Genomic DNA, 27190 nt, shown 5'->3' on the forward strand with positions numbered 1-27190 from the left:
CAAAAATGTCCATCACAGCATTATTTGTAGCCAATAATTAGGAAACAACCTAAATATCCAAACATATGGGAATGGATAAGTGTGTGTGTGTGTTGCGTGTGTGTGTATATATATATATATACACATATATATATATATATGTGTGTGTGTATATATATATATCTCTACTGGATGGAATACTACACAATCAAAAGTAATGGTTATAAAGACTATGTCACAAAAGGGAAAGTGCTTACTGTATTTTAAGTGGAAAATGAAAAATCCAGTACACTGTGATTAAAAACATAAGTATATATGGAAGAAAAACAGCAGAAGAGAAATATAGCAAAAAATGTTTAAAAAGGTACTATATTTTAAGTGAAAAATGAAAAATTCAATACACTGTGATTAAAAACATAAATATATATAGAAGAAAAACAGCAGAAGAGAAATATACCAAAAAATGTTAAAAATGGTAAGGGCAATAGTCTTAGAAATTATTTATCTTTTCTCCATTTTACATATTTTGTGGTTAATACTAATTTTATGAATAAAACATATAAAAAGCAAGAACAAAGATTAATTTGAGGTTATAGGTAATTCTTTTTTATTATACTTTAAGTTCTGGGGTACATGTGCAGAACATGCAGGTTTGTTACATAGGTATGCACGTGCCATGGTGGTATGCTGCACCCATTAACCCATCATCTACGTTAAGTATTTCTCCTAATGCTATCCTTCTCTTAGCCCCCCAACCCCCGACAGGCCCCGGTGTGTGATGTTCCCCTATCTATGTCCAAGTGTTCTCATTGATCAACTCCCACTTATGAGTGAGAACATGCTGTGTTTGGTTTTCTGTCCTTGTGTTAGTTTGCTGAGAATGATGGTTTCCAGCTTCATCCATGTCCCTGCAAAGGACATGAACTCATTTTTTTGTGGTTACATAGTATTCCATAGTGTATATGTGCCACATTTTCTTTATCCAGTCTATCATTGATGGGCATTTGGGTTGCTTCCAAGTCTTTGCTATTGTGAACAGTGCCGTAATAAACATATGTGTGCATGTGTCTTTATAGTAGAATGATTTCTAATCCTTTGGGTATATACCCAGTAATGGGATTGCTGGGTCAAATGGTATTCTCATTCTAGATCCTTGAGGAATTGCCACACTGTCTTCCACAATGGTTGAACTAATTTACACTCCCACCAACAGTGTAAAAGTGTTCCCATTTCTCCACATCCTCACCAGCATCTGTTGTTTCCTGACTTTTTAATGATCGCCATTCTAACTGGCATGAGATTGTATCTCATTGTGGTTTTGATTTGCATTTCTCTAATGACCAGTGATAATGAGCTTTTTATAATATGTTTGTTGGCCACATAAATGTCTTCTCTTGAGAAGTGTCTGTTCATATCCTTCGCCCACTTTTTGATGGGGTTGTTTGGTTTTTTCTTGTAAATATGTTTAAGTTATTTATAGATTCTGGATATTAGCCCTTTGTCAGATGGATAGATTGCAAAAATTTTCTCCCATTCTATGGGTTGCCTGTTCACTCTGATGATAGTTTCCTTTGCTGTGCAGAAACTCTTTAGTATAATCAGATCCCATTTGCCAATTTTGGCTTTTGTTGCCATTGCTTTTGATGTTTTGTTCATGAAGTCTCTGCCCATGTCTATGTCCTGAATGGTATTGCCTAGGTTTTCTTCTAAGATGTTTATGGTTTTATGTCTTATATTTAAGTCTTTAATCCATCTTGAGTTAATTTTTGTATAAGGTGTAATGAAGGGATCCAGTTTCAGCTTTCCACATATGGCTAGCCAGTTTTCCCAACACCATTTGTTAAATAGGAAATCCTTTCCCCATTGCTTGTTTTTGTCAGGTTTGTCAAAGATAAGATGGTTGTAGATGTGTGACATTATTTCTGAGGGCTCTGTTCTGTTCCATTGGTCTATATATCTGTCTTGGTATCAGTATCATGCTATTTTTGTTACTGTCGCCTTGTAGTACAGTTTAATTTGAGGTTATAGGTAATTCTTAGAACTGCAACCATTATGCAGGGAAAGTAGTGGATGAGAAATAAACAGTCAAGCTTGTGTTCTGTGAATGACTTTGTGAACCAGATTGAACCACCATCAACTAAACTAATTCTGGAGCAGAGCTGCTTTTAGCCTTCTTGTAGCCCCCTTTCGGTCCCCTCCTTAGACAGGGATACATTCACGTTCACTTAGTTGAGGAAACTTTGTTGGGGGTAGGGTGGTAATTATGGAAAAATTTCTGCTTGATTGATTGCCTTGATACTTCCTGTGTAGCAGTTAGTATTTTACAGACTCATTTATTTCAGAGATGTGGTGTATCCAACTAACCTGTCTATAAATCACAAGGCAAAACTATGTCAGTGGGTAATATTGATTAATAACTGTTACCAGGTATTACCTACACCCTATTCACATACTCACAAACACAAATATACACACATCATCACCACATCAAACGGAGGTATAAAATGAGTCTTCTCTGGAATAAAGAACAAAACCAAAAATCAAGGCCCATTCATTTATAATCAGTACACTTACATTCTCTTTAGAGTGCTATCGATAAAATCTGTCAACTTTCAATTTACCATATACGTGAACAGGAGAAAAGGCATAGATAACATCAAAACTCATTCAGACTCAAAGGTGGAATGCATTCAGATACCTAAACTGAAATGTTCAAACTAACGTCTTCTAACTGGGGCCAGCTCAGTTCCTTCCAATGCATCCCATCTGTTAGTGGACAGAAATTAACCAGGGAGTTGACCCTAGCTTACCACAGGTAGCCACAAAGCGAGACCCCACATGTGGATAATTGCCCCCAAAATCTGCAGTCTAGAGATGGCTCACTCTGGCTCTTTCCCCTAGTTCCTAATAACCTTTCTGCCATGCAAACCAAATAAATAACAGTGCATTCAGGCATTATCTTTCACCAATTCACACCAGCTTATCTCCACTGTATTCAATGTTTCAGAGACTGGTCATCTTTCTTGAAAACTTAGAATCAAAGCAGTAAGATAATGGGATATAAATTTGTATCGTCATCATTAAGTGATATATATGAAGCTTGCTGTGTGTGCATATTGCCATACTGGGCATTTTGGGAACCAAACTACAGAGTTGCTTACAAACAAGAAGTTAACACTGATGCAGACACACAAATAAGATATGGAAATCGAGAGCAATATGGCAACTAAATGATGCTATTGTAAGAGTCCATTCCGCCACGGCTTTAGACAATAAGACTAAATATGCCTAACAACCTCCCTCTTGTTTTTAAGAGGATTATAACCTTCACAAAAGTCTATGTCAGCTGCAATAACTCACTGCCTTTCTTTTCCCACCAGCCCTGGTGATGGACACTCCTTCCCTATGAGGTCTATGAATGAGTCACAGAACCCACTGCTAGCAAATGAAGAACCCTGGGAAGACAATGAGGATGACAACCAAGGTAAGTTGGGTCAAAGACTATGAAGTCCACGTTAATACAACCAATGTAATGTGGTGAGTAAATAGTGTCCAGAAAGATTTTATAAGCATGTCAACCTCATAAGTGTCCTCTGGATGGAGGAGAGCAAGTATGGCCAGATTTGTTTAGTAACCATGGGAAATTTAGATAAGATTAGATTGCAGCTTGGGAGATTCCTTACCAGCTTTGTGATTCCGTGATTTATATCACCAGTCAGATATACATCTGGATATATATGGATTTCTAAACAATCCTGCTGGGTAGTCACTTGTAGTGCTTTGCTTGAATGTGGAGTTCAATTTAATCGATGGGCAACAATTGACCTTTCTCCATCCTCCTTCATTCACATTGGTTAAATTTTCTTTAAAATCCTATGCTCAGTCTCTTTTTAGAATGGTTTAAATACACTAAAAACTAAAAGATAGTAATGGGAGAAGCCTACACATGCATGTAGTCTACTTTTCTAAAAGGAAGAGGGGCAAAGGAAAATAAGTTCCAACTTTCTACTACCAGGTCACTGGGTCATCCTAAGGCATTTTGTAAAGAATTAAAAGTTGAGTTCTCATGTAATGTATCCCCATTGCCAGCCCTATTCCTTGTCTCCACCTGTTGCTGTGCCTACTTTTGTGCCTCCAACATTTACTTATGTTGCTAATACCAACCATTAGAGAGTCGTTTTGGCTACTGTTCCCAATAATGCAGTAGCTGGCAGCAATTTTGAGTAGAAACTTGTAGTAGCTATCACAAACCTGGGGTGAAGGAGGCTAAATGAGGACATGGAAAAGCATTGAAGTGGGAGCAGCAGTGGAGAGCAAGTCTTTCAAATTTTTTACTCAGTTGGATTATCCAGGCCCTGATTACCAGGAAATCTAGTTTTAGAGAAAAGCGTTACTAGGTCCAAGGAATACAAAATAGCCACAAATCCATAGATAGAAAAAAAAAAAAAACAGTTATTGCCCATCCCAAAGAACTTACAACAAGGGCAACTCCCTTACTTCCTCCTGCTGACTGTTGGAAAATTGACTATATTTTGACCTATCTTCCTTCAGTCTTCAGTCTTTCTGAACTGACTTTTACTTACAGCAGTCACAAGTTATAACAACTCTTATTTTGGTATTAAACCCAAACTCTAATAGAAGCCAAATACTTATCAGGTCTTTACCTGGTTTGAAATAATTCACAATGGAAAAAGGTATTCATATCTGACCTTTGTGTTGGCAAGTGGAATACTTTAAATGTAGATATAGCACCACATCATAAAGAGGTTATGTTTTGAAGCAGTCTCCAATTCCAGACCTTTTCAAAAATATTCAACCATTAAAAAATTAGTATGTTATTTTATAGTTTACAAAGTGCTTTCCTATACTTTTTCTTCATATCCTTTGACCTGCACAACTTTCAGGTTAGATAGGCAGTGTTATTAATAGCATCCCCATTTTATAATTAAGAAACTAAAATTGAGAGATGTTAATCTCACATGTCAAGGTATCTTGATTCCAAATCCTAGGTTTTTTCCACTACAATGCTATATCTCTCTTTTGGACAAGTACATATGAGACACAGTGCTGTAATTGCATGCCATTTAGTTATCTGAAGTGTTCAGCTGCTTCTTACATAATCATAAAATCATAAACTGTAAGATGCCTTTAGCTTTAGCAAGACCACTATGCCATCTTAGATAGCTGAGGGGTTTTTTTAAGTTCATTGAAGGAGACACCACAATCCTCCTTTGTAACCCATTCTAGTATCTAATGCAAGTTCTCATGCTGTATTCTTCGTTAAGTTGGTTCTATGTTATCTTCGGTTGTTCCCATTTTCTGTGCATAACTGTCAGATACAAACAGTTCTTACACTTTTAACAACTTAGATTCCTAGGAAAGATGCTGTAAGTTGAAATTACATGTGTGTATTGAACTTAATTTCTTTTAGGAATCAAGTGGAATTTTTATTCCTAGCCCAAAATACAACATTTCATTTAGCATAAATGTACTCGTACAGCCGGGTGCTGTAGCTCATGCTTGTAATCCCAGCACTTTGGGAGGCTGAGGCAGGCGGATCACCTGAGGTCAGAAGTTCAAGACCAGCCTGGCCAACATGGCAAAACCCCATCTCTACTAAAAAAGTACAAAAAAAATTAGCCAGATGTGGTGACAAACACCTTTCATCCTAGCTACTTGGGAGGCTGACACAGGAGAATCACTTGAACCCGGGAGACGGAGGTTACAGTGAGCTGAGATCGTGCCACTGCACTCCAGCCTGGGCAACAGAGGGAGACTCCATCTCAAAAGAAAAAAAAAACATGTACTTGTACATTGCATAATGTAAAACAAACATTTGGCCAGGCACAGTGGCTCACGCCTGTAATCCCAGCACTTTGGGAGGCCGAGGCAGGCAGATCACGAGGTCAGGAGATCAAGGCCATCCTGGCTAACATGGTGAAACCCCATCTCTACTAAAAATACAAAAAAAAAAAAAAAATAGCCGGATGTGGTGGCGGACACCTGTAGTCCCAGCTACTTGGGAGGCTGAGGCAAGAGAATGGCATGAACCCAGGAGGCAGAACTTGGCAGTGAGCCGAGATCGCACCACTGCCCTCCAGCCTGTGTGACAGAGCAAGACTATGTGACAGAGCGAGACTGTGTCTCAAAAAAAAAAAAAAAGATAAAATATGCTAACAATAACCTGTTAGGTACAAATGTAATATCACAGTCAGGAACTACATAAAGTCTTTGTGATCTTTGAAATCCCGGCCTTATATTAGCACAGCAAATTATAAGGTAAAGAAGCACCTTTATGAAATCAAGGGATTTAAATAGGCTTCTCTGATGTCATTTTTGAAAATAAAAGGTTTAATTAATGCACAAATATATAGAAAATGCTTAAATACCCAGTGTATAGATCCATGTAGTCTTCTGAGGAGATTTAACAGGCATCCTTTTAAAGACTTTTGAGTCTTGGGGCTATATTTTAGCTTCTTGAGGAAATGATCCAAAGATATCTGTTATATTACTGCTTTTGCTCATTATAAATTTTCCTGTAGCTTACATAATAAAAATTAAAGATTACAGTATAATTCTTTCTGCTGTATTCAAATTGGGATCCATTTTCTTAAAATTGGATAGGTGGCATCTGTGGCTCTACCTAAGTATCATGAAAAATAAGTTGGGTATGATTGTCAGGGTGATTCTTAAATGAAAACTGCTGTGGGTCAGAGCTTGCCTATATGTGAAACCCATAAAGAACTTCTTCAGCTTTCTTGGGGTCAGGGGCTGGGAGTAATCCTAGTTCCTTAATATTTCTTGTACAGCTGATTTCTCAATTTTTTACATCTTTATGGCTCTGGTGCCTTTTTGAATGTTCTGTGTTTCTTTTTTTTTTTCCCCCTTGAGATAGAGTCTCACTCTGTCATCCAGGCTGAAGTGCAGTGGTGCAGTCTCGGCTCACTGCAACCTCTGCCTCCCGTGTTCAAGTGATTCTCCTGCCTCAGCCTCCCAAGTATCTGAGACAAGTGCGCGCCACCATGCCTGGCTAATTTTTGTATTTTTAGTAGAGTTGGGGTTTTGCCGTGCTGGCCAGGCTGGTCTTGAATTCGTATGTTTCTTTATTGTTTCAGTAGTAACAAAGGCTCTGCCATTTTCCAAGTGTCACTCCTTTCAAATTAGTTGCTGAACTCTTTGATTGTGGTCATTTATTTGAGATGCAGTATCCCTGGAAATCTGCAGGAGATAGCCACAGTTAATATTCTCTATGCAGTAAAGTTAACAGAGATGTCGACAAAGACTCCAGCAGCAGAGCAATGTTTTTTTCTATTTGCAAAGGAATAACTCTAGTTTTTAAATATGTATACTTTTATTTGTTTTCTTTCATTGTAAAAATTTAAGATGTATGACATGATGTTTTGAAATACAAATACATAGTGAAATGATTACAGGTAAGCAATTTAACAAGTACATCATCTAACATAGTTACCTTTTTTATGTGATAAGAGTACTTATAATCTATGCTCTTAGAAAATTTCCAGTATACAATACAATATTATTAACTATAGCCCCCATGCTATACTTTAAATTTCTAGATTTGTTCATCCTGTGTAACTACTTAATTTGTACACTTTGGCCTACATTTCCCCCAACCCTGCCTGCTTCTGGTAACCACTGTTGTATTCTCTGGCTCTCTCTTTGTCTGAGAATCCACATATAAGAGAGATCATGCAGGATTTTTCTTTCTGTGTCTGGCTTATACCACTTAACATTATCCTCCAGGTTCATCCATGTTGTTGTAAATGGAAGAATGGCCTTCTTTTTAAAAACCGAATAATAGCCGGGCATGGTGGCTTACGCCTATAATCCCAGCACTTGGGAGGCCAAGGTAGGTGGATCACGAGGTCAGGAGATCGAGACCATCCTGGCTAACATGATGAAACCCCGTCTCTACTAAAAATACAAAAAATTAGCCAGGCATGATGGCATGCGCCTGTAATCCCAGCTACTCAGAAGGTTGAGGCAGGAGAATCGCTTGAACCTGAGAAGTGGAGGTTGCAGTAAGCCAAGATCTCACCACTGCACTCCAGGCAGGGCAACAGAGCGATACTGTGTCTCAAAAAAAAAAAAAAAAAAAAAAATCAAGTGTATATCTATCCCGCAATTTTCTTTATACATTCATCCATCCACAGAGACATCCATTGTTTCCATAGCTTAGTTACAGTGAATAATGCTGCAGTAAACATGGGAGTGCAGATATCTCTATGAGGTACTGATTTTATTTTATTAGATATATACACAGAAGGGGGATTGCCAGATCATATAGTAGTTCTATTTTTCAATTTTTGAAGAACCTCCATACTGTTTTCTGTAATGGCAATACCAATTCATATCCCCTCAACAATGGATAAGGATTCCCTTTTCTCCACATCCTCACCAACATTAGTTATCTTCTGACTTTTTGAGAATGACCATCCTAACTGGTGGAAGGTAATATCTCATGGTGGTTTTGATCTGCATTTCCATGAAGATTAGTGATATTGAGCATCCTTTCACACACCTGTTGGCCATTTGAATGTCTTCTTTTGAGAAATGTCTATTCAGGTCCTTCACCCGTTGTTTAATCTGTGTATTTGGGGTTTTTTTTATTTTATTATTTATTTATTTATTTATTTATTTATTTATTTATTTATTTTGCTATTGAGTTGGATGAGTTCTTCATATATTTTGGATATGAACCCCTTATAAGATATATAGTTTGCAAATATTTTGTCTCATTCTGTAAATTGCATTTTCATTTTTTTAAGATTTCAAAATTCCAGTTTCTTGTTTCTTTTTTTAAAATTTTGGATGTATCACTATGAGGAAACCATACTTATTTTACTTAAAATTATTATCACAAATAATCTAGGAACTCAAAATTGCACTGTGGTTTTAAAAATATTTTTATAATAGAGGTACTTATTTGAGGGGTACATGTGATATTTTTGTACATTCATAATGTGTAAAGATTAAATCAGGGTAATTGGAATATCTATCACTTCAAATATTTATCTTTTATTTAGACTAGGAACATTCAAATTATTCTCTTCTAGCTATATTGAAATGTACAGGCTGGGCGCGGTGGCTCGCACCTGTAATCCCAGCAGTTTGGGAGGCCAAGGCAGGCAGATCACGAGGTCAGGAGATCGAGACCATCCTGGTTAACACGGAGAAAACCCGTCTCTACTAAAAATACAAAAAATTAGCCGGGCATGGTGGTAGGCGCCTGTAGTCCCAGCTACTCGGGAGGTTGAGGCAGGAGAATGGCATGAACCCGGGAGGCGGAGCTTGCAGTGAGCCTAGATCGTGCCACTGCACTCCAGCCCGGGCAGCAGAGCCAGACTCCGTCTCAATAAAAAAGCAAAGAAAGAAAAGAAATGTACAATAGATTATTGTTAACTATAGGCAACCTACTGATCTATCAAACACAAGGTCTTATTTCTCCTATCGAATTGTATACTTACACCCATTAATCAACTTCTCTTTATTCTCCTCTCCTCCCTAATCTTCCTGGCCTCTGGTAACAACCAATCTACTCTCTGTCTTTGTAAGATCCACTTTTGTAGCTCCTACATGTGAGTAAGAATATGAATATTTGTCTTTGTGTGCTTGACTTATTTCCTTAACGTAATGACCTCCAGTTCCATCCATGTTGCTGCAAATGACAGGATTTTAACGTTTTTATGGATGAATAATATTCCATTGTGTACATATACCACATTTTCTTTATTCATTTGTCCACTGAAGAACATTTAAGTTGATTCTAGTATTTTGGCTCTTATAAATAGTGCTACAGTAAACATAGGAGTGCACATACGTCTTTGACACACTGATTTCCTTTCTTTTGGATATATACCCAGTACTGGAATTGATGGATCCTGCGGTAGTTCTATTTTTAGTTTCTATTGGAACCTCCGCACTGTTTTCCATAGTGACTGTACTAATTTACATTTCCACCAACAGTGTGCAAGGGTTCCCCTTTCATGTGCTTGGTAGCATCCATTATTCACTGTCTTATTTTAACAAGGATTACATGGTATCTCACAATGATTTGATTTTCATTTCCCTGAAGATTGGTGATGTTGAGCATTTTTCATATACCTGTTGGCCATTTGTATGTCTTCTTGTGAGAAACATCTATTCAGATATTTTGCCCATTCTAGAATCAGAGTACTTGGCTTTTTTTTTTTTTTTTTTTTTTTTTTTTTGCTATTAAGTTATTCGAGCTCCTTATATATTCTGGTTATAAATCCTTTGTCAGATGGATAGTTTGCAAATACTTTCTCCATTCTATGTGTTGTCTCTTCACTTTGTTGGTGTTTTCTTTGCTGTGCAGAAGCTTTTTACTTTTATGTAATCCCATTTGTCTATTTTTGCTTTGGTTGCCTGTGCTTTTAACGTCTTGTCCTAGAGCATTTTCCCCAAGTTTTCTTCTAGTCCTTTCATAATTTCAGGCTTTAGGTTTAAGTCTTCAATCCATTTTGATTTGACTTTTGTATATGGAGAGAGATATGGATCTAGTTTAATTCTTCTGTATATGGTTGTCCAGTTTTCACAGCACCATTAGCTGAAGAGACTGTTCTTTCTACATTGTATGTTCTTGGCACCTTTGTCAAAAATGAGTTGGCTGCTTTGGGAGGCCGAGACGGGTGGATCACGAGGTCAGGAGATCGAGACCATCCTGGTGAACACAGTGAAACCCCGTCTCTACTAAAACTACAAAAAACTAGCCAGGCGAGGTGGCAGGCGCCTGTAGTCCCAGCTACTCAGGAGGCTGAGGCAGGAGAATGGCGTGAACCCGGGAGGCGGAGCTTGCAGTGAGCTGAGATCAGGCCACTGCACTCCAGCCTGGGCGACAGAGCGAGACTCCGTCTCAAAAAAAAAAAAAAAAAAAAAAAAATTAGTTGGCTGTAAATGTGTAAACTTAGACCTGGTTTCTCTATTCTCTTCATTGGTCTATGTCTGTTTTTATCCCAATACCATGCACCATGCTGACTTACTTAACATTGCTTTGTAGTTTTTTTTAATTTTTATTTTATTTATTTATTTATTTTTTTGAGGCAAGGGCTTCCTTGGTTGCCTGGGCTGGAGTGCAGGTGGCACAATCTCAGCTCACTGCAATCTCCACCTCACAGGTTCAAGCAATTCTCCTGCCTCAGCCTCCTGAGTAGCTGGGATTACAGTCGTACACAACGCCTGTCTAATTTTTGTTTTTTAGTAGAGACAGGGTCTTGCCATGTTGGCCAGGCTGGTCTCAAACTCCTGGCCTCAACTGATCTGCCCACCTCAGCCTCCCAAAATGCTGGGATTACAGGCCACAGTGCCTGACCACTTTGTAGTATATTTTGAAACCAGGTAGTGTGGTGCCTCCAGTTTTGTTCTTTTTGTTCAGGATTGCTTTGGCTATTTGGGGTCTTTTTTTTGTTGTTCCACATACATTTTAGGATTATCTTTTCCATTTCAGTAAAGAATGCGATTGGTATTTTGATAGGGATTGCATTGAATCTGTAGATTGCTTTGGGTAGAATGGACATTTTAACTATATTGATTCTTCTAGTCAATGCACATGAAATATTTTTCCATTTTTCCTTTATATCCTCTTTAATTTTTTTCATCAATGTTTTATAGTTTTCCTTCTATAGATCTTTCACTTCTTAAATTAATTCCTAGGTATTTTATATACTTTGTAGCTATTTGAAATGGAATTGCTTTCTTGATTTCTTTCTTAAGATTTTTGCTCTTGGTGTGCATAAATTTTACTGATTTTCGTAGTTTGATTTTGTATCTCGCAACTTTACTAAATTCATTTATTAGTTCTAACAGTTTTTTGGTAGAGTTGTTAGGGTTTCCTAAATATAATATCAGGTCATCTGCAACCAAGGATGACTTGGCTTCTTCCTTTCCAGTTTGGATCCCCTTTATTTATTTTTCTTATCTGATTGCTTTGGCAAGGATTTCTAGTATTATGTTGCATAAAAGTGGTGAAAGTGGGCCTCCTCATCTTGTTCCGGATCTTAGAGGATCAGCTTTCAATTTTTCCCATTCAGTATTATGTTAGCTGTGGGTTTGTCATATATAGCCTGTGTTAATTTGAGATATGTTCCTTTTATACCCAGTTCATTAAGGGTTTTATCATAAAGAGAAGTTGTATTCTATCAAATGCTTCTTCAGCAGCTATTGAAATAATCTTGTGCTTTTTTTTCTTGGTTCTGTTAATGTGATGCATCAGATTTATTGATTTGTGTTTGTTGAACCATCCTTGCATCCCTAGGATGAATCTCATTTGACTGTAGTGATTAATCTTTTAAATTTGTGATTGAGTTCAGTTTGCTTGTATTTTGTTGAGGATCTTAACATTTTGTGTTCATCAGTGATATTGGCCTGAGTTTTCTTTTATCATTGTGTCCTTGTCTGGTTTGGGTATCAGGGTAATGCTGACCTTGTAGAGTTTAGGAGTATTCCCACCTCTTCAATTTTTGTGATAGGTTAAGTAGAATTGTTATTAGTTCTTCCTTAAACGTTTGGTAGAATTCAGCAGTGAAGCCATCAGGTCCCAGACTTTTTTTTTTTTTTTTTCTGATGGGAGACATTTTTTTTAGACTCTCAATCTCATTACTCCTTATTGGTTTATTCAGCATTCTGTTTCTTCATGGTTCAACCTTGGTAGGTTGTATGTGTCAAGGAATTTATCCATTTCTTCAAGGTTTTCCTATTTGTTGGTGTATAGTTTTTCATTATAATCTCTAATGATTCTTTATATTTCTGTGGCATCAGTTGTAATATCCCATTTTTCACTTCTGATTCTATTTATTTGAGTCTTCTCTCTTTTTTCTTTGGTTAATCTTGCTAACATTTTGTCAATTTTATCTTCAAAAATCCAACTTTTTGTTTCATTGATCTTCTATATTGCTTTGGAAAATATTCATTTTATTTTGTTTCTGATCTGGTATTTATTATTTCTTTCATTCTACTAATTTGGTGTTTGGTTCATTCTTGCTTTTCTAGTTCCTTAAGGTGCATGGTTAGGTTCTTTTTTCAAGTCTTTCTCCTTTTTTGATGTAGGCATTTATATAAACTTCCCTTTTAGTACTGCTTTGGTGTATCCTATAGATTTTAGTATGTTGTACTACCATTTTCATTTGTTTCAAGAATTTTTTAAATTTCTTTCTTAATTTTCTTCATTGACTCATTGGCCCAGGAGCATGTTTTTTAATTTCTATGTGTTTGTGCAGGTTCTAGGGTTCATCTTATTTATTTCTAGTTTTATCCATTGTGGTCAGAAAAAATACTTTTTAAAAATCAGGACAGAAAATGAATCTCGAGAAAACATAGTTGACATGATTTCTACTTTTTAGAATTTGGTGATGCTAGTTTTGTGGCCGAAGATCTGGCCTATTCTAGAGAATGTTCTATGTGCTGAAGAAAAGAATGTATATTCTGTAGCAATTTTATGAAATGTTCTATAAATATTACTTGGGCCTATTAGGTCTAGTGTGTAGTTTAACTCTGATATCTTTGTTGATTTTCTGTCTGGATGATATTCCCTTTACTGAAAATGGGGTGTTAAACTGCCCTACTGTTATTTTATTGCAGTCTATCTCTTCCTTTAGATTTATTGATGTTTGTTCTATATACTTCAGTACTTCTGTGTTGAGTGCATTGATATTTACAATTGTTGTATCATCTTGCTGAATTGACCCTTTATCATTATATAGTGACCTTCTGTGTCTCTTTTTATATCTTTTATTTGTAATTCATTTTGTCAGATATAAATAAGTTACTCCTGATCTTTTTTGGTTTCCAGTTGCATGGAATATCATTTTCCATTTATGTACTTATGTGTGCCTTTATAGGTGAAATAGGTTTCTTGTAGGCAACATAGTTAGGTCTTGTTTCTTATTTTTATTTTTTATTTTAGGTTTGGTGGTACACGTGGAGGTTTCTTATATAGGTAAACTCATGTCATGGGGATTTATTGTATGTATTAGTACATCGCCCAGGTATTAGGCTTAGTACCTAATAGTTATCTTTTCTGCTCCTCTCCCTCCTCTCTGCCCTCAAGTAGACACCAGTGTCTGCTTTTTCCTTCTTTTTGTTCATAAATTCTCATCATTTAGCTCCCACTTATAAGTGAGAACATGCAATATTTGGTTTTCTGTTCCTCAGTTAGTTTGCTAAGCATGATAACCTCCAGCTCAATCCATGTTCCCACAAAAGACATGATCTTATTCTTTTCTATGACTTAATAATATTCCATGGTATATGGGTGCCACATTCTCTTTATCCAGTCTGTCATTTATGGGCATTTAGGTTAATTCCACATCTTTGCTATTGTGAACAGTCCTGTAGTGAACATTTGTGTACATATGGCTTTATAGTAGAATGTTTTATATTCCTCTGGGTATATACCCAGTAACGGGATTGCTGTGTCAAATGGCAGTTCTGCTTTTAGATCTTTGAGGAATTGCTGTAGTGCTTTCCACAATGGTTGAACTAATTTACACCCCCACCAGCAGTGTATAAGGGTTCCCTTTTCTCTGTAACCTCACCAGCATCTGTTATTTTTTGACTTTATTATAATACCCATTCTGACTGGTATGAGATGGTATCTCATTGTGGTTTTCATTTGCATTTCTCTAATGATGAGTGATATTGAGCTTTTTTATATGTTAGTTTGCTGCATGTATGTCTTCTTTTGAGAAGTGTCTGCTCATATCCTTTGCCTACTTTTTAATGGGGTTGTTTGTTTCTGTCTTGTAAATTTACTTAAGTTCCTTATAGATGATGGATATTAGACCTTTGTCAGATGCACAGTTTGCAAATATTTTCCTCCATTTGGTAGGTTGTCTGTTTACTCTGTTGATATTCTCCTTTGCTGGGCAGAAGGTCTTAGATTTAATTAGATCCCATTTGTCAATTTTTGCTATTGTGATTGCTTTCAGTGTCTTTGTCATGAACTCTTTATCCATTCCTGTGTCCAGGATAACATTGCTTAGGTTGTCTTCCTGGGTTTTAATAGTTTTGGGTTTTATACTTAAGTCTTTAATCCATCTTGAATTGATTTTCATATATGGTATAAGGAAGGGGTCCAGCTTTTATCGTCTGAATATGGTGAGCCAGTTATCCCAGCACCATGTATTGAATAGGGAGTCCTTTCCCCATTGTTTATTTTTGTCAGCTTTGTCAAAGATCACATGGTCATAGATGTGTAGCCTTATTTCTGGGCTCTCTATTGTGTTCCATTGGTCTATGTACCTATTTTTGATTATGCTGTTTTGGTCACTGTATCCTTGTAGTATAGTTTCAAGTTAGCTAACATGATTCCTCCAGCTTTGTTCTTTTGGCTTTGGATTGCCTTGGCTATTCAGGCTCTTTTTTGCTTCCATACGAATTTTAAAATATTTTTCTAGTTATATGAAAAATGACATTGGTAATTTGATGGTAATAGAATGGAATCTGTATATTGCTTCAGGCAGTGTAGCCATTTTAATGATATTGATTCTACCTGTCCATCAGCATGGTATATTTTTCCATTTGTTTGTGTCTTCTCTAATTTCTTTGAGCAGTAGTTTATAATTCTCATTGTAGAGATCTTTCACCTCCCTGTTTAGGTGTATTTCTAAATATTTTACTTTTTAAAAAAATTTTTTTGACAAGCACATTATGCACATGTACCCTAGAACTTAAAGTATAATGATAATAAAAAAAAAAAAAGAAAGTAATATTTTACTTTTTTGTGGCAATCGTGAATGGGAATTCATTCCTGATTTGGCTCTTAGTTTGACTGTTGTTGGCATATAGGAATCCTAGTGATTTTTGTACATTGATTTTATGTCCTACAACTTTGCTAAAGTTGTTTATCACCTGAAGGAGCTTTTGGGCCAAGACTGTGGGGTTTTCTAGATAGAGAATCATATCGTCTGAAAACAGATATAGTTTGACTTCCTCTCTTCCTATTTGGAGGCCACTTATTTATCTCTCTTTCTTGGTTGCTCTGGCTAGGACTTCCCATACTATGTTGAATAGAAGGGTTGAGAGAGGACAAACTTGTCTTGTGCCGGTTTTCAAGGAGAATGCTTCCTGCTTTTGTCCATTCAGTATAATATTGGCTGTGGGTTTGTCATAGATGGCTCTTATTCTTTTGAGGTATGTTACTTCAATACCTAGTTTATTGAGAGGTTTTAACATGAAGGGATGTTGAATTTTATCAAAAGCTTTTCTTGAATCTATTGAGATAATCCCATGATTTTTGTCTTTAGTTCTATTTATGTGATTAATCACATTTATTCATTTTCATATGTTGAAACAACTTTGCATTCCGGGAATGAAATCTACCTGATCATGGTGGATTGGCTTGGTGATATGCTGCTGGATTCAGTTTGCAAATATTTTACTGAGGATTTTTGCAACGATGTTCATCAAGGATATAGACCTGAACGTGATTTGTTGTTGTGGCTGTTGTTGTGTCTCTGCCATGTTTTCGTATCAAGATAATGCTGGTCTCTGAGTTGCAGAGGAGTCCTTCCTCCTCAATTTTCTGGAATAGCCTCGGTAGGAATGGTGCCAGCTCTTCTTTGTAATCTCGTAGAATTTGGCTCTGAATCTATCAGGTCATAGGCATTTTCAGTTAGTAGGCTGTTTATTACTGATTCAATTTTGGAGCTCATTCTTGGTCTTTTCAAGGAGTCAATTTCTTCTTTGTTCTGCCTCAGGAGGGTGTGTGTGTCCAGGAATTTATCTCTTTTGGGTTCTCTAGTTTGTGTGCATACAGGTGTTCATAGTAGTTTCTGATGGTTTTTACTTCTGTGGGGACAGTAGTAACATTCTCTTTGTCATTTCTAATTGTGTTTATTGGATCGTCTCCCTTTTCTTCTTAATTAGTCTAGCTAGTGGCCTATCCATTTTTTTAATTTTTCAAAAAAAAAAAAAAAAACAACTCCTGGATTTGTTGATCTTTTGAATGGTTTTTCATGTCTCGATTTCCTTCAGTTCAGCTCTGATTTTCGTTATCTAGTGTTTGGGGTTTATTTGTTCCTGCTTCTCTAATTCTTTCAGTTGTTATGTTAGGTTGTTAATTTGAGATCTTTCTAACTTTTTGATGTGGGCATTTAGTGCTATGAATTTCCCTCTTAATATCACCCTAGCTGTGTCCCAGAGATTCTGGTATGTTGTATCTTTGATCTCATTATTTTCAGAGAACTACTTAATTTCTGCCTTAATTTCATTATTTTCCTAAAAGTCATTCAGGAGTATGTTGTTTAATTTCTATGTAATTTTATAGTTTTGAGCAATTTTTATTGTGTTTACTTCTATTTTTGTGGCACTGTGGTTCCAGAGTGTGTTTTGTAAGATTTTCATTCTTTTACTTTTGTTGAGGATTGCTTTGTGTCCAACTATGTGCCTGATTTTAGAGTACATGTCATGTGGCAATGAGAAGTATTTATATTCTGTTGTTTTGGGGTGGAGACTTCTGTAAAGCTCTCTCAGATCCATTTGGTGCAATGCTGAGTTTAGGTCTTGAATATTTTTGTTAATTTTCTGCCTCAGTTATCTGTCTAATACTGTCCGTGGCATGTGGAAGTCTCCCACTATTATTGTGCAGGACTCTGTGTCTCATTGTACATCTCTAAGAACTTGCTTTATGAATCTGGGTACTTCTGTGTTGGGTGCATATATATTTAGGATACTTAGGTCTTCTTGTTGAATCGAAACCTTTACCATTATGTAATGCCCTTCCTTGTCTTATTTTTTTTTATATTTGTTGGTTTGCAGTCTGCTGTCTGAAATTAGGATTGCAACCCCTGCTTTTTTCTGTTTTCCATTAGCTTGGTAGATTTTTCTCCATCCCTTTATTTTGAGCCTATAAGTGTAATTACATGTGTGATGGGTCTCTTGAAGACAGCATACCATTGGATCTTGCTTTTTCATTCAGCTTGCCACTCTGTGCCTTTTAAGTGGGGCATTTAGCTCATTTACATTCAAAGTTAGTATTGATATGTGTGAATTTGATCCTATCATTGTACTATTAGCTGGTTACTATGTTGGTTTATTTGTGTGCTTGCTTTACAGTGATACTGGTCAGTGTGTTTAAATGTGATTTTCTATTAGCTGGTAGCAGTCTTTCCTTTCTATATTTAGTGCTCCTTTCAAGATCTCTTCTGAGACAGGTCTGGTGGTGGTGAAGTTCTTCAACATTTGCTTATCTGAAAAGGATCCTATTTCTCCTTCACTTAGGAAGCTTAGTTTGGCTGGATATGAAATTCTTGGTTGAAATTTTTTTCTTTAAAAATGTTTAATATAGGCCCCCAGTCTTTTCTGGCTCATAGGGTTTCAGCTGAGAGTTCCATTGTTAGCCTGATGGGGATCCCTTTGAAGGTGACCTGCCCTTTCTCTCTAGCTACCTGTAACATTCTTTCTTTCATTTCTACCTTGGAAAATCTGATGATTATGTGCCTTAGAAAGCATCTTCTTGTGTAGAATCTTGCAGGGGTCCTCTGTATTTCTTGCTTTTGACTATTGACCTCTCTAGCAAGTTTGGGGAAGTTTTCATGGACAATATCCTGAAATATATTTTTCAAGTTATTTGCTTTCTCCCCCTTCCTTTCGGGGATGCCAATGATTTGTAGCTTTGGCCACTTTACATAATCTCATACTTCTTAGAGGTTTTGTCCATTCCCCTTTATTCTTTTTTCTTTATTTTTCTCTGATTGTCTTATTTCAGAGAACCAGTCTTCAAGTTCTAAGATTATTTCCTCAGCTTGGTTTATTCTGCTGTTAGTACTTATGATTGCATTGTGAAATTCTTATATTGTGTTATTCCATTCTGTCAGACACGTTAGGTTCTTTTTTATACTGGCTATTTTATCCTTCAGCTCCTGTATCACTTTATTGTGATTCTTATTTTCCTTGGATTGGGTTTTACCATCCTCCTGGATCTTGATGATTTTTGTTCCTATCTGTATTCTGAATTCTACGTCTGTCATCGCAGCCAGTTCAGCCTGGTTAAACACTCTTTTGGGAGAAGTTGTACAGTCATTTGGAGAACATATGACACCTGGGCCATTTGAGTTACCAGAGTTCTTGCGTTGGTTCTTTCTCATCTCTGTGTGTGGGTGTTTCTTTAACTGCAGCGTGGCTTGAGTACAGTCAATATACTTCTTTTCTGGATGTTTTCACTGAGCTGAGGCTTTGTGTAGTGTCTTTATTTGAAGCTGATTTACTGTCTCTAGTTTCAGAGGGGGGTATTTTAGTGATGAATTTTTCGTGTTTAAGTTTTGGGGTATGAACCAACAGGTGACACTCAGGCTTACTGGTCATTTGGTAGAGTCTTGCTCAGTTGTGTGGCTCTCCTATTTTTTCTCACAGTTGCAGCCATATTTCCTCTCAGTGCTCTGAAAGTGAAGGTTCCTCTTCCCCTTGAGTGCTGGCTGTAGTTCATGACTTGACATAGTTGGGCTGCCCACTGGAACTTGGGTGATCTTAGTGCTTATGTTCCTTCCCCATTGTAGAGGCAGCAGAGGAAGAGATCTTAGGAGTGGTTGTGGCCAAGGGTCGTTTACTTGACTCCTGGGGGCTTTACCCCAGAGAGATACAGGTCAGCAATTGCTCAGTGCAGTCAGCCCAAGGTGGAGGGTTTATGCCTGAACCAGGGGTTCCCTGTCTGGTAATGAGTCATGGGTGGTATTTAGGACCTGTGGGAGATGGACTGGCTTCCTCTCCTTGGGTCAACTACAGCTTGTTGGAGGTATGGATAAGACACTTAGGGTCTTTGCTCCTTTGTTACTCCAAAGGTAGCAAGAGTAGTTCCACTGCAGAGGCAGTGGCCAAGAGGCTTTGCTTTCAGTTGCCCTTAAGAGGCTTTGTCCAGGGAGTTGCTGAGTTGGTACTAGCTTAGTAGTTCTGGTGGGGGGTGGCTGGAGGGCCAGGCCTGGAGGACCTACCCATTGAGGAGATATGAAAATGAGCATCCACATAACAGGCTGGCCACTTTTTCATAGGGCTCCTGTGGTATGCTTGGGGCCTACTCCAGACCCTAGTCACCTCAGATTTTCCAGAACCTGGAGGTGTCACTGGTGAAGGCTGTGAAACATCAAACATGGCAACTTGTCCCTATTTCAGGGAACTTTGTCCCAGGGAGTTACAGACCTGTTGCTGGCCCAAAGGCACCTGTAGGAAGTGGTTGGAGACCACAGTTGGGAGGTCCCACCCAGTCAAGACAAACAGGATTGGGAACTGCTTAAAAAAGCAGTCTGATCCTGTTTTGGTAGAGCAGCTGTGTTGTGCTGGGGGTCCACTTCAGCCCTTGGTCACCTCACACTCTGAAGCCCAAAGGCTGAAATGGGTAAGATGCCCAAAGAGCAATTATGGCAGCCCACCCCTTCCTGTGGGAGTGCTGTCCCAGGGGGAGTTCAGATCTCTGTTGACTGGAGAGCGTGGGTGGGGATAGCTGGAGGCCCCAGTTGGGAGGTCCCGCCCAGTTAGGAGGAATAAGATCAGGACCCACTTATAAAAGCAGTTCGGCCATATTTTGGTAAAGCAGCTGTGCTTTGCTGGTGGGTCCACTTCAGACCCTGGTCACCTCAGACACCCCAAAGCCCAAAGGCTGGAATGGCTAAGTCATCCAAAGAGCCAAAAAAAAAAAAAAAAAAAAAAAAAGGTATACCCCCCGCTGGGAATACCTTTCGTGGGGGAATTCAGATCTCTGTCAGTTGGAGATATTGGGTGGTGGTGGCTGGAGGCCCTGGTTGGAAGGACCTGACCAGCAAGGAAGAACAGGATCAGGCACCGACTTAAAGCAGCAGTCTGGATTTGTTTTGGTAGAGGAGCTAGGCTGTGCTGGGATATCCCTTTTGCCCCAGGTCATCTAGACTCTCAAAGCCTGAAGACTGGAACGGCTAAGGCACCTGAAAAGCAAAGATGGTGGCTCGCCCCTCCCGCCAGGAGCTCCTTTTTAGGGAGGTCCAATGCTGCTACTGCTAGCTGACTGGAATTCCAAGCCAGTGGGTCTTATCTTGTGAGGTGCCATGGAATGAGGCCTGTGGGCTGTTATTGCTCAGCCCCCTGGATTCAGCTTCTTTCTAGGGGTATGTACAGGAGTCTAACCTCCCACTTTGTGGGAGTTGCAGCTACTTTTGCCAAAAAGTCCAAGTTTCTAAGGCTCTAGTGTCTCCACACATGCCTGAGCGGCTGCTCTGCCAAGACTCCATGTTACTCTTTTTGTCAGACTGAAGACTGAAGGCCCTGGTGTGGTGGGTTCACAAGGAAATCTCCTTATCTGATGGTTGCAAAGATCTGTGGGAGAAGCATGGCTTCCCTGGGTGGAGGAGGATTCACCTGCCTCCGTGTTGCTCCCAGATGGGCTGTTGTCCTCTTGCTTTTCTTTGTTCTCTGTGGGTCAAGTTGTTTCCTAGATTAATCCCAATGTGAGTACCTGAATATTTTGGTTGAAGGTCTTGTATTTATTTGCCCCTTCTGTTCCTCTTTGTGAAAGCCACACAGCCTAGCTGCTTCTAGCTGAGCATCTTGGCCACTACGCCCCAGGTTGTGTCTTTATTCATTCAGCCTCTATATGCCTTTTAAAACAAGTTTTTTATTTTTAATTTTTCTGGGTACATAGTAGGTGTACATATTTATGGGGTACGTGAGATATCTTAATACAGGTATACAATGTGTAATAATCAAATGAGGATAAATTGAATATCCATAACTTCAAGCATTTATCCTTTATTTCTGTGGTAAACAGTCCAGTTATACTTTTAGTTATTTTAAAATACTAAATCTTGTTTATTCTAACAATTTTTTTTTTGAGACGGAGTCTTGCTCTGTTGCCCAGGCTATAGTGCAGTGGTGTGATCTCAGCTCACTGCAACCTCCGCCTCCTGGATTCAAGTGATTCTCATGCCTCAGCCTTCTGAGTAGCTGGGATTACATGCACCACGATGCCTGACTAATTTTTGTATTTTTAGTAGTGATGGGGTTTCACCATGTTGGCCAGGCTGGTCTCGAGCTCCTGACCTCAGGTGATCCACCCACCTTGGCCTCCCAAAAGCTGGGATTGCAGGTGTGAGCCACTGCACCCAGACAATATTTTTATAAGCATTAACCATCCCAACTCTCCCCCACCCCCAAACACCATTCCCAGCCTCTGGTAACTATCATTATACCTTCTATCTCCATCAATTCAATTGTTTTAAGTTTTAGCTCCCCAAAATAATTGGGAACATGTGACTTTTATCTTTCTGTGCCTGGCTTATTTCACTTAACATAATGACCTCCAGTTCCATCCATGTTGTTGCAAATAAAAGGATTTCATTCTTTTTTATGGCTCAGTAGTACTCCATTGTATATATGTACTACTTTTTTATCTATTCGTATGCTGATGGACACTTAGGTTGCTTTTAAATCTTGGCTATTGTGAGTTGTGCTCCAATAAACATAGGAATGCAGATATCTCTTCAATATACTGATTTTCTTTCTCTTGGGTATATAACTAGGAGTAGAATTGCTGGATCATATGTTAGCTCTATTTTTACTTTTCTGAGGAACCTCCAAACTGTACTCCATAGTGGTTTTACTAAAACATACATTTGCACCAATACTGTTCAAGGGTTTCCTTTTCTCCACATCCTCACCAGCATTTGTTATTGCCTGACTTTTGGATAAAAGCCACTTTAACTGGGGTGAGATTTTGTCTCATTATAGTTTCAATTTTCATTCATCTGATGATTAATGATGTTGAGCACCTTTCCATGTACCCGTTTCCCATTTGCATGTCTTCATTTCAGAAATGTCTATTCACATCTTTTGCCCGTTTTTAATCAGATTATTAGATTTTTTCCTATAGAGTTGTTTGAACTCTTTATATATTCTGGTTATTAATCCCTTCTCAGATGGGTAGTTTGCAAATATTTTCTCCTATTCTGTGGTTTGTCTTTTCACTTTGTTTATTGTCTTCTTTGCTGTACAGAAGGTTTTTAACTTGATGTGATCCCATTTGTCTATTTTTGCTTTGGTTGCCTGTGCGTTAGGAGGTATCACTCAACACATTGTTGCCAATTCCAATGTCCGAAGAATTTCCCCGAAAGTTTTATTTCATAGTTTCATATTTTGAGGTCTCAGAGTTAGGTCTTTAATCTATTCTGATTTGACTTTTATATATGGAAAGAGGTAAGGGTGTAGTTTCATTCTTCTGCATATGGATATCCAGTTTTCCCAGCACCATTTATTGAAGAGAGTGTTCTTTTCCCAGTGAATATTCTTGGCATTTTTGTTGACAATAAGTTCACTCTTTATTCTCTATTCTGTTCCGTTGGTCTATATGTCTCTTTTTATGCTAGTCTCATTCTGCTTTGCAGTCAGGTAATGTGATTCCTACAGTTTTGTTTATTTTGCTCAGAGTAGCTTTGGCTATTCTGGGTCTTTTGTGGTTCCATATAAATTTTAGGATTATTTTTCCTATTTCTATGAAGGATGTCATGGGTATATTAAGAAGGATTGCATTTAATGTGTAGATTGCTTTGGGTAGTATGGACATTTTAACAATATTAATTCTTCCAAATCATGAACATGGAATATCTTTCTTTTTTTTTTTTTTTTTTTTTCCTGCTTCCTGTTCAATTTCTTTCAATGTTTCACAGCTTTTCTTGCAGATATTTTTCACTTCTTTGGTTAAGCTAATTTATGGGTATTTATTTTATTTTAACTTATTGTGAAGGGGATTGCTTTCTTGATTTCATTTTATGTTGTTCACTGTTAGCATACAGAAATGCTACTAATTTTTGCATGTTGATTTTGTATTCTGCAACTTGACCGAATTTGTCTATCAGATCTAATGGTTTTTTGTGGAATCTTTATGTTTTTCCAAATATAAGATTTTATCATCTGAAAACAAGGATAACTTCACTTTTTCCATTCCAATTGGGATGTGTTTATTTCCTTCTCTTGTCTGACTGCTACAGCTAGGACTTCTAGTACTGTGTTGAATCACAGTGGTGAAAGTGGGCAGAAATTTTTCACTTCCCTTCTTAATTTCTTTATTGATCTGCTGGTAATTCAGGAGCATATTATTTAATTTCCATGGGACTGTATACTTTCCAAACTTTCTCATTAATTGATTTCTAATTTTATTCCACTGTGGTCATAGAAGGGATTTGATATTATTTCACTTGTTAAATTTTTTTAACGTCATCTAACATATGGTCTGTTCTTCAGAATGATCCATGTGCCAAAGAGAAGAATATGTATTCTGCAGCTGTTGGATGAAATGTTCTGTAAATATTTTTAGGTTCATTTCATCTGTGGTGCATATTGTCTGATGTTACTTTGTTGATTTTCTGTCTGGGTGATCTGTTCAATGTTGAAGGTGGGGTACTGAAGTCTCCAGCTATTATTGTATTGGAGTCTGTCTCTGTTAAGCTCTAATAATATTTGCTTTATACCTCTGGGTGTTGCAGTGTTGAGTGAATGTATATTTAGAATTGTTATATTCTCCTGCTGAATTGACCCCTTTATCATGATATAATCACCTTCCTTGTGTCTTCTTATAGTTTTTGTCTTGAAATGTATTTTCTATGATATTTTTGTAGCTACACATGCTCTGTTTTTGTTTTCACTTGCATGGAATATCTTTTTCCATCCCTTTATTTTCAATCTATTTTTGTCTTTATAGATGAAAGGTGTTTCTTGTAGGTAACAGATCATCGGGTCTTGTTTTTTTGGTGGTTGTTGTTGTTGTTTTCATCCATTCAGCCACTTTTTCTCTTTTGATTAGAGTTTACTCCATTTACATTCAATTTTATTATTGAAAATAGCTTGCTCCTACCATTCTCTTACTTGTTTTCTGGTTGTTTCATGGTTTTTTTTGTTTTGTTTTTGTTTTTGTTTTTTGTCCTTCCTGTCTTCTTTTAAGTAAAGGTGATTTTCTCTTTTGGTATGTTTTAATTTCTCGCTTTTTATTTTTTCTGTATCTGTAATATGTTTTTTGATTTGCAGCAACCATATGATGGTTAATACAGAGTGTCAACTTGATTGCTTGAGTGGGTTGAAGGATACAAAGTATTGATCCTTGGTGTGTCTGTGATGGTGTTGCCATAGGAAGTTGACATTTGAGAATCAGTGAGTTGGGAACAGCAGACCCATTCTTACTTTGGGTGGGCACAATCTAATCAGCTGCCAGCATGGCTAGAATATAGGCAGGCAAAAAAATGTGAAAAGATAGACTGTCCTAGCCTCCCAGCCTACATCTTTCTCCCATGCTGGATGCTTTGTGCCCTCAAACATCAGACTCCAAGTTGTTTGGTTTTGGAACTCGGACTGGCTCTCCTTGCCCCTCAGCCTGCAGACAGCCTATTATGGGACCTTGTGGTGATATGAGTTAATACTTAATACTTATATATATATATATACACACACACACTTAATAAACTAATTAAGAGTTAATACTCTTATACTTACTCTAAACTAATTAAGAGTTAATACTTAATAAACATATATATATATCCCATTAGTTCTACAGATTTTGGTACCAGGAGTGGTTCTAGAAGAACAGAATATTAAGGATGGAGTTCTTTTGTTGGTTTGGGGGTTTCTGGAATTGGCTGCTTAGTATGATTAGACACAAAAATGTTAAGGACTCTACTTCTAATAGTATGGAGAACACTGACGGTCCTTGGCATGAACTGTTTAGAGAGTTAGCAAAATAAATACGCTTGACACTCCTGATTTATTCCTTGTGAGAGGCAAGGAGTTTAGCGACTCTATACGTAATACCTTTGACCTTATGTGGAGAACCAAGGAATATAATGAAGTTGGTTGGCTGCTCCTAAGTTCAGTGGAAAAACTGGTGAAAGAAAATGATGAACTCAAGGATTCTGTCTCCTGGCATCAGAAGCAGATACTGAGTCTCAAATCTGCTAAGAGTGCCCTGAGTGAGAGTCTTATTTCAGAGGGAGGAATGTTGCCACCAGGAGACACAACAAGGATTCCATTAAATGGGAAGTTATGATTACCACCTGGACATTTTGGGCTCCTCCTACCTTTAAGTCAACAGGCCAAGAACGGAGTTACAGTGTTGGCTGGGGTGATTGACCCAGACTACCAAGATGAAATCAGTCTACTACTGCACAATGGATGTAAGGAGGAGTATGCATGGAATACAGGAGATCCATTAGGGCGTCTGTTAGTATTACCATGCCCTGTGATTATGGTCAATGGGAAACTACAACACAATCCAGGCAGGACTACAAATGACCCAGACCCTTCAGGAATGAAGGTTTGGGTCACTCTATCAGGAAAAAAAAAAAAACACAACCTGTTGAAGTGCTTGCTGAAGGCAAAGGGAATACAGAATGGGTAGTAAAAGAAGGTAGTCATCAATACCAGCTACAACCACGTTACCAGCTGCAGAAACAAAGACTATAATTGTCATCAGTATTTCCTCCTTCTTTTGTTTAAAAAAAAAAAGTTTGTGCATATATACACTTGTACTAAGAAAATATCTTCATTTTATTTCCTTTCTCCTTTATCATGTGACATAAGATTTATTGACTTCACATCAACATTTATGTATTGTTAACTTTATGTAATAGCATTTGGGTTGGGGATTGGTACAGTTCCAGTTGTACAAAGGATAGTTGTATTATGTTAGGTGTAACTATGACCTTATTATCATCTGTATTTTAATATTATGTATGATCTCAGGAGATGTGTATGGGTTCAAGTTGACAAAAGGTGGACTTGTGATGGTTAATACTGGTCAACTTGATTGGATTGAAGAATACAAAGTATTGATCCTGGGTGTGTCTGTGAGGGTGTTGCCAAAGGAGATTAACATTTGAGTCAGTGGGCTGGGAAAGGCAGACCCACCCTTAATTTGGGTGGACACAATCTAATCAGCTGCCAGTGTGGCTAGAATATAAGCAGACAGAAAAATGTGAAAAGAGAGACTGGCCTAGCCTCCCAGCCTACATCTTTCTCGCATGCTGGATGCTTTCTGTCCTTGAACATCGGACTCCAGATTCTTCAGTTTTGGAACTCGGACTGGCTCTCCTTGCTCCTCAGCCTGCAGACAGCCTATTTTGAGACCTTGTGATCATGCAAGTTAATTCTTAATAAATTCCCCTATAGATATATTCCATTAGTTCTGTCCCTCTAGAGAAGCCTGATTAATACAAACTGTTAGGCTTGCAAT

At 37.8% G+C, this 27190-nt stretch overlaps 1 protein-coding gene across 4 annotated transcripts in view; it reads left to right on the forward strand.

The window, feature by feature from the left end:
* LOC105496929 (zinc finger DHHC-type palmitoyltransferase 15) overlaps window positions 1-27190 on the forward strand; it is a 199384-nt gene that overhangs the window by 102036 nt on the left and 70158 nt on the right. For all 4 annotated transcript variants that reach the window (XM_011767565.3, XM_071088381.1, XM_071088380.1 and 1 more), the window contains one exon: window positions 3360-3463. In XM_011767565.3, the coding sequence (XP_011765867.1) occupies window positions 3360-3463 (104 nt within the window). The remainder of the gene's footprint in view (window positions 1-3359; window positions 3464-27190) is intronic.

Source organism: Macaca nemestrina, chromosome X (assembly GCF_043159975.1).
Source record: "Macaca nemestrina isolate mMacNem1 chromosome X, mMacNem.hap1, whole genome shotgun sequence".
NCBI lineage: Eukaryota > Metazoa > Chordata > Mammalia > Primates > Cercopithecidae > Macaca > Macaca nemestrina.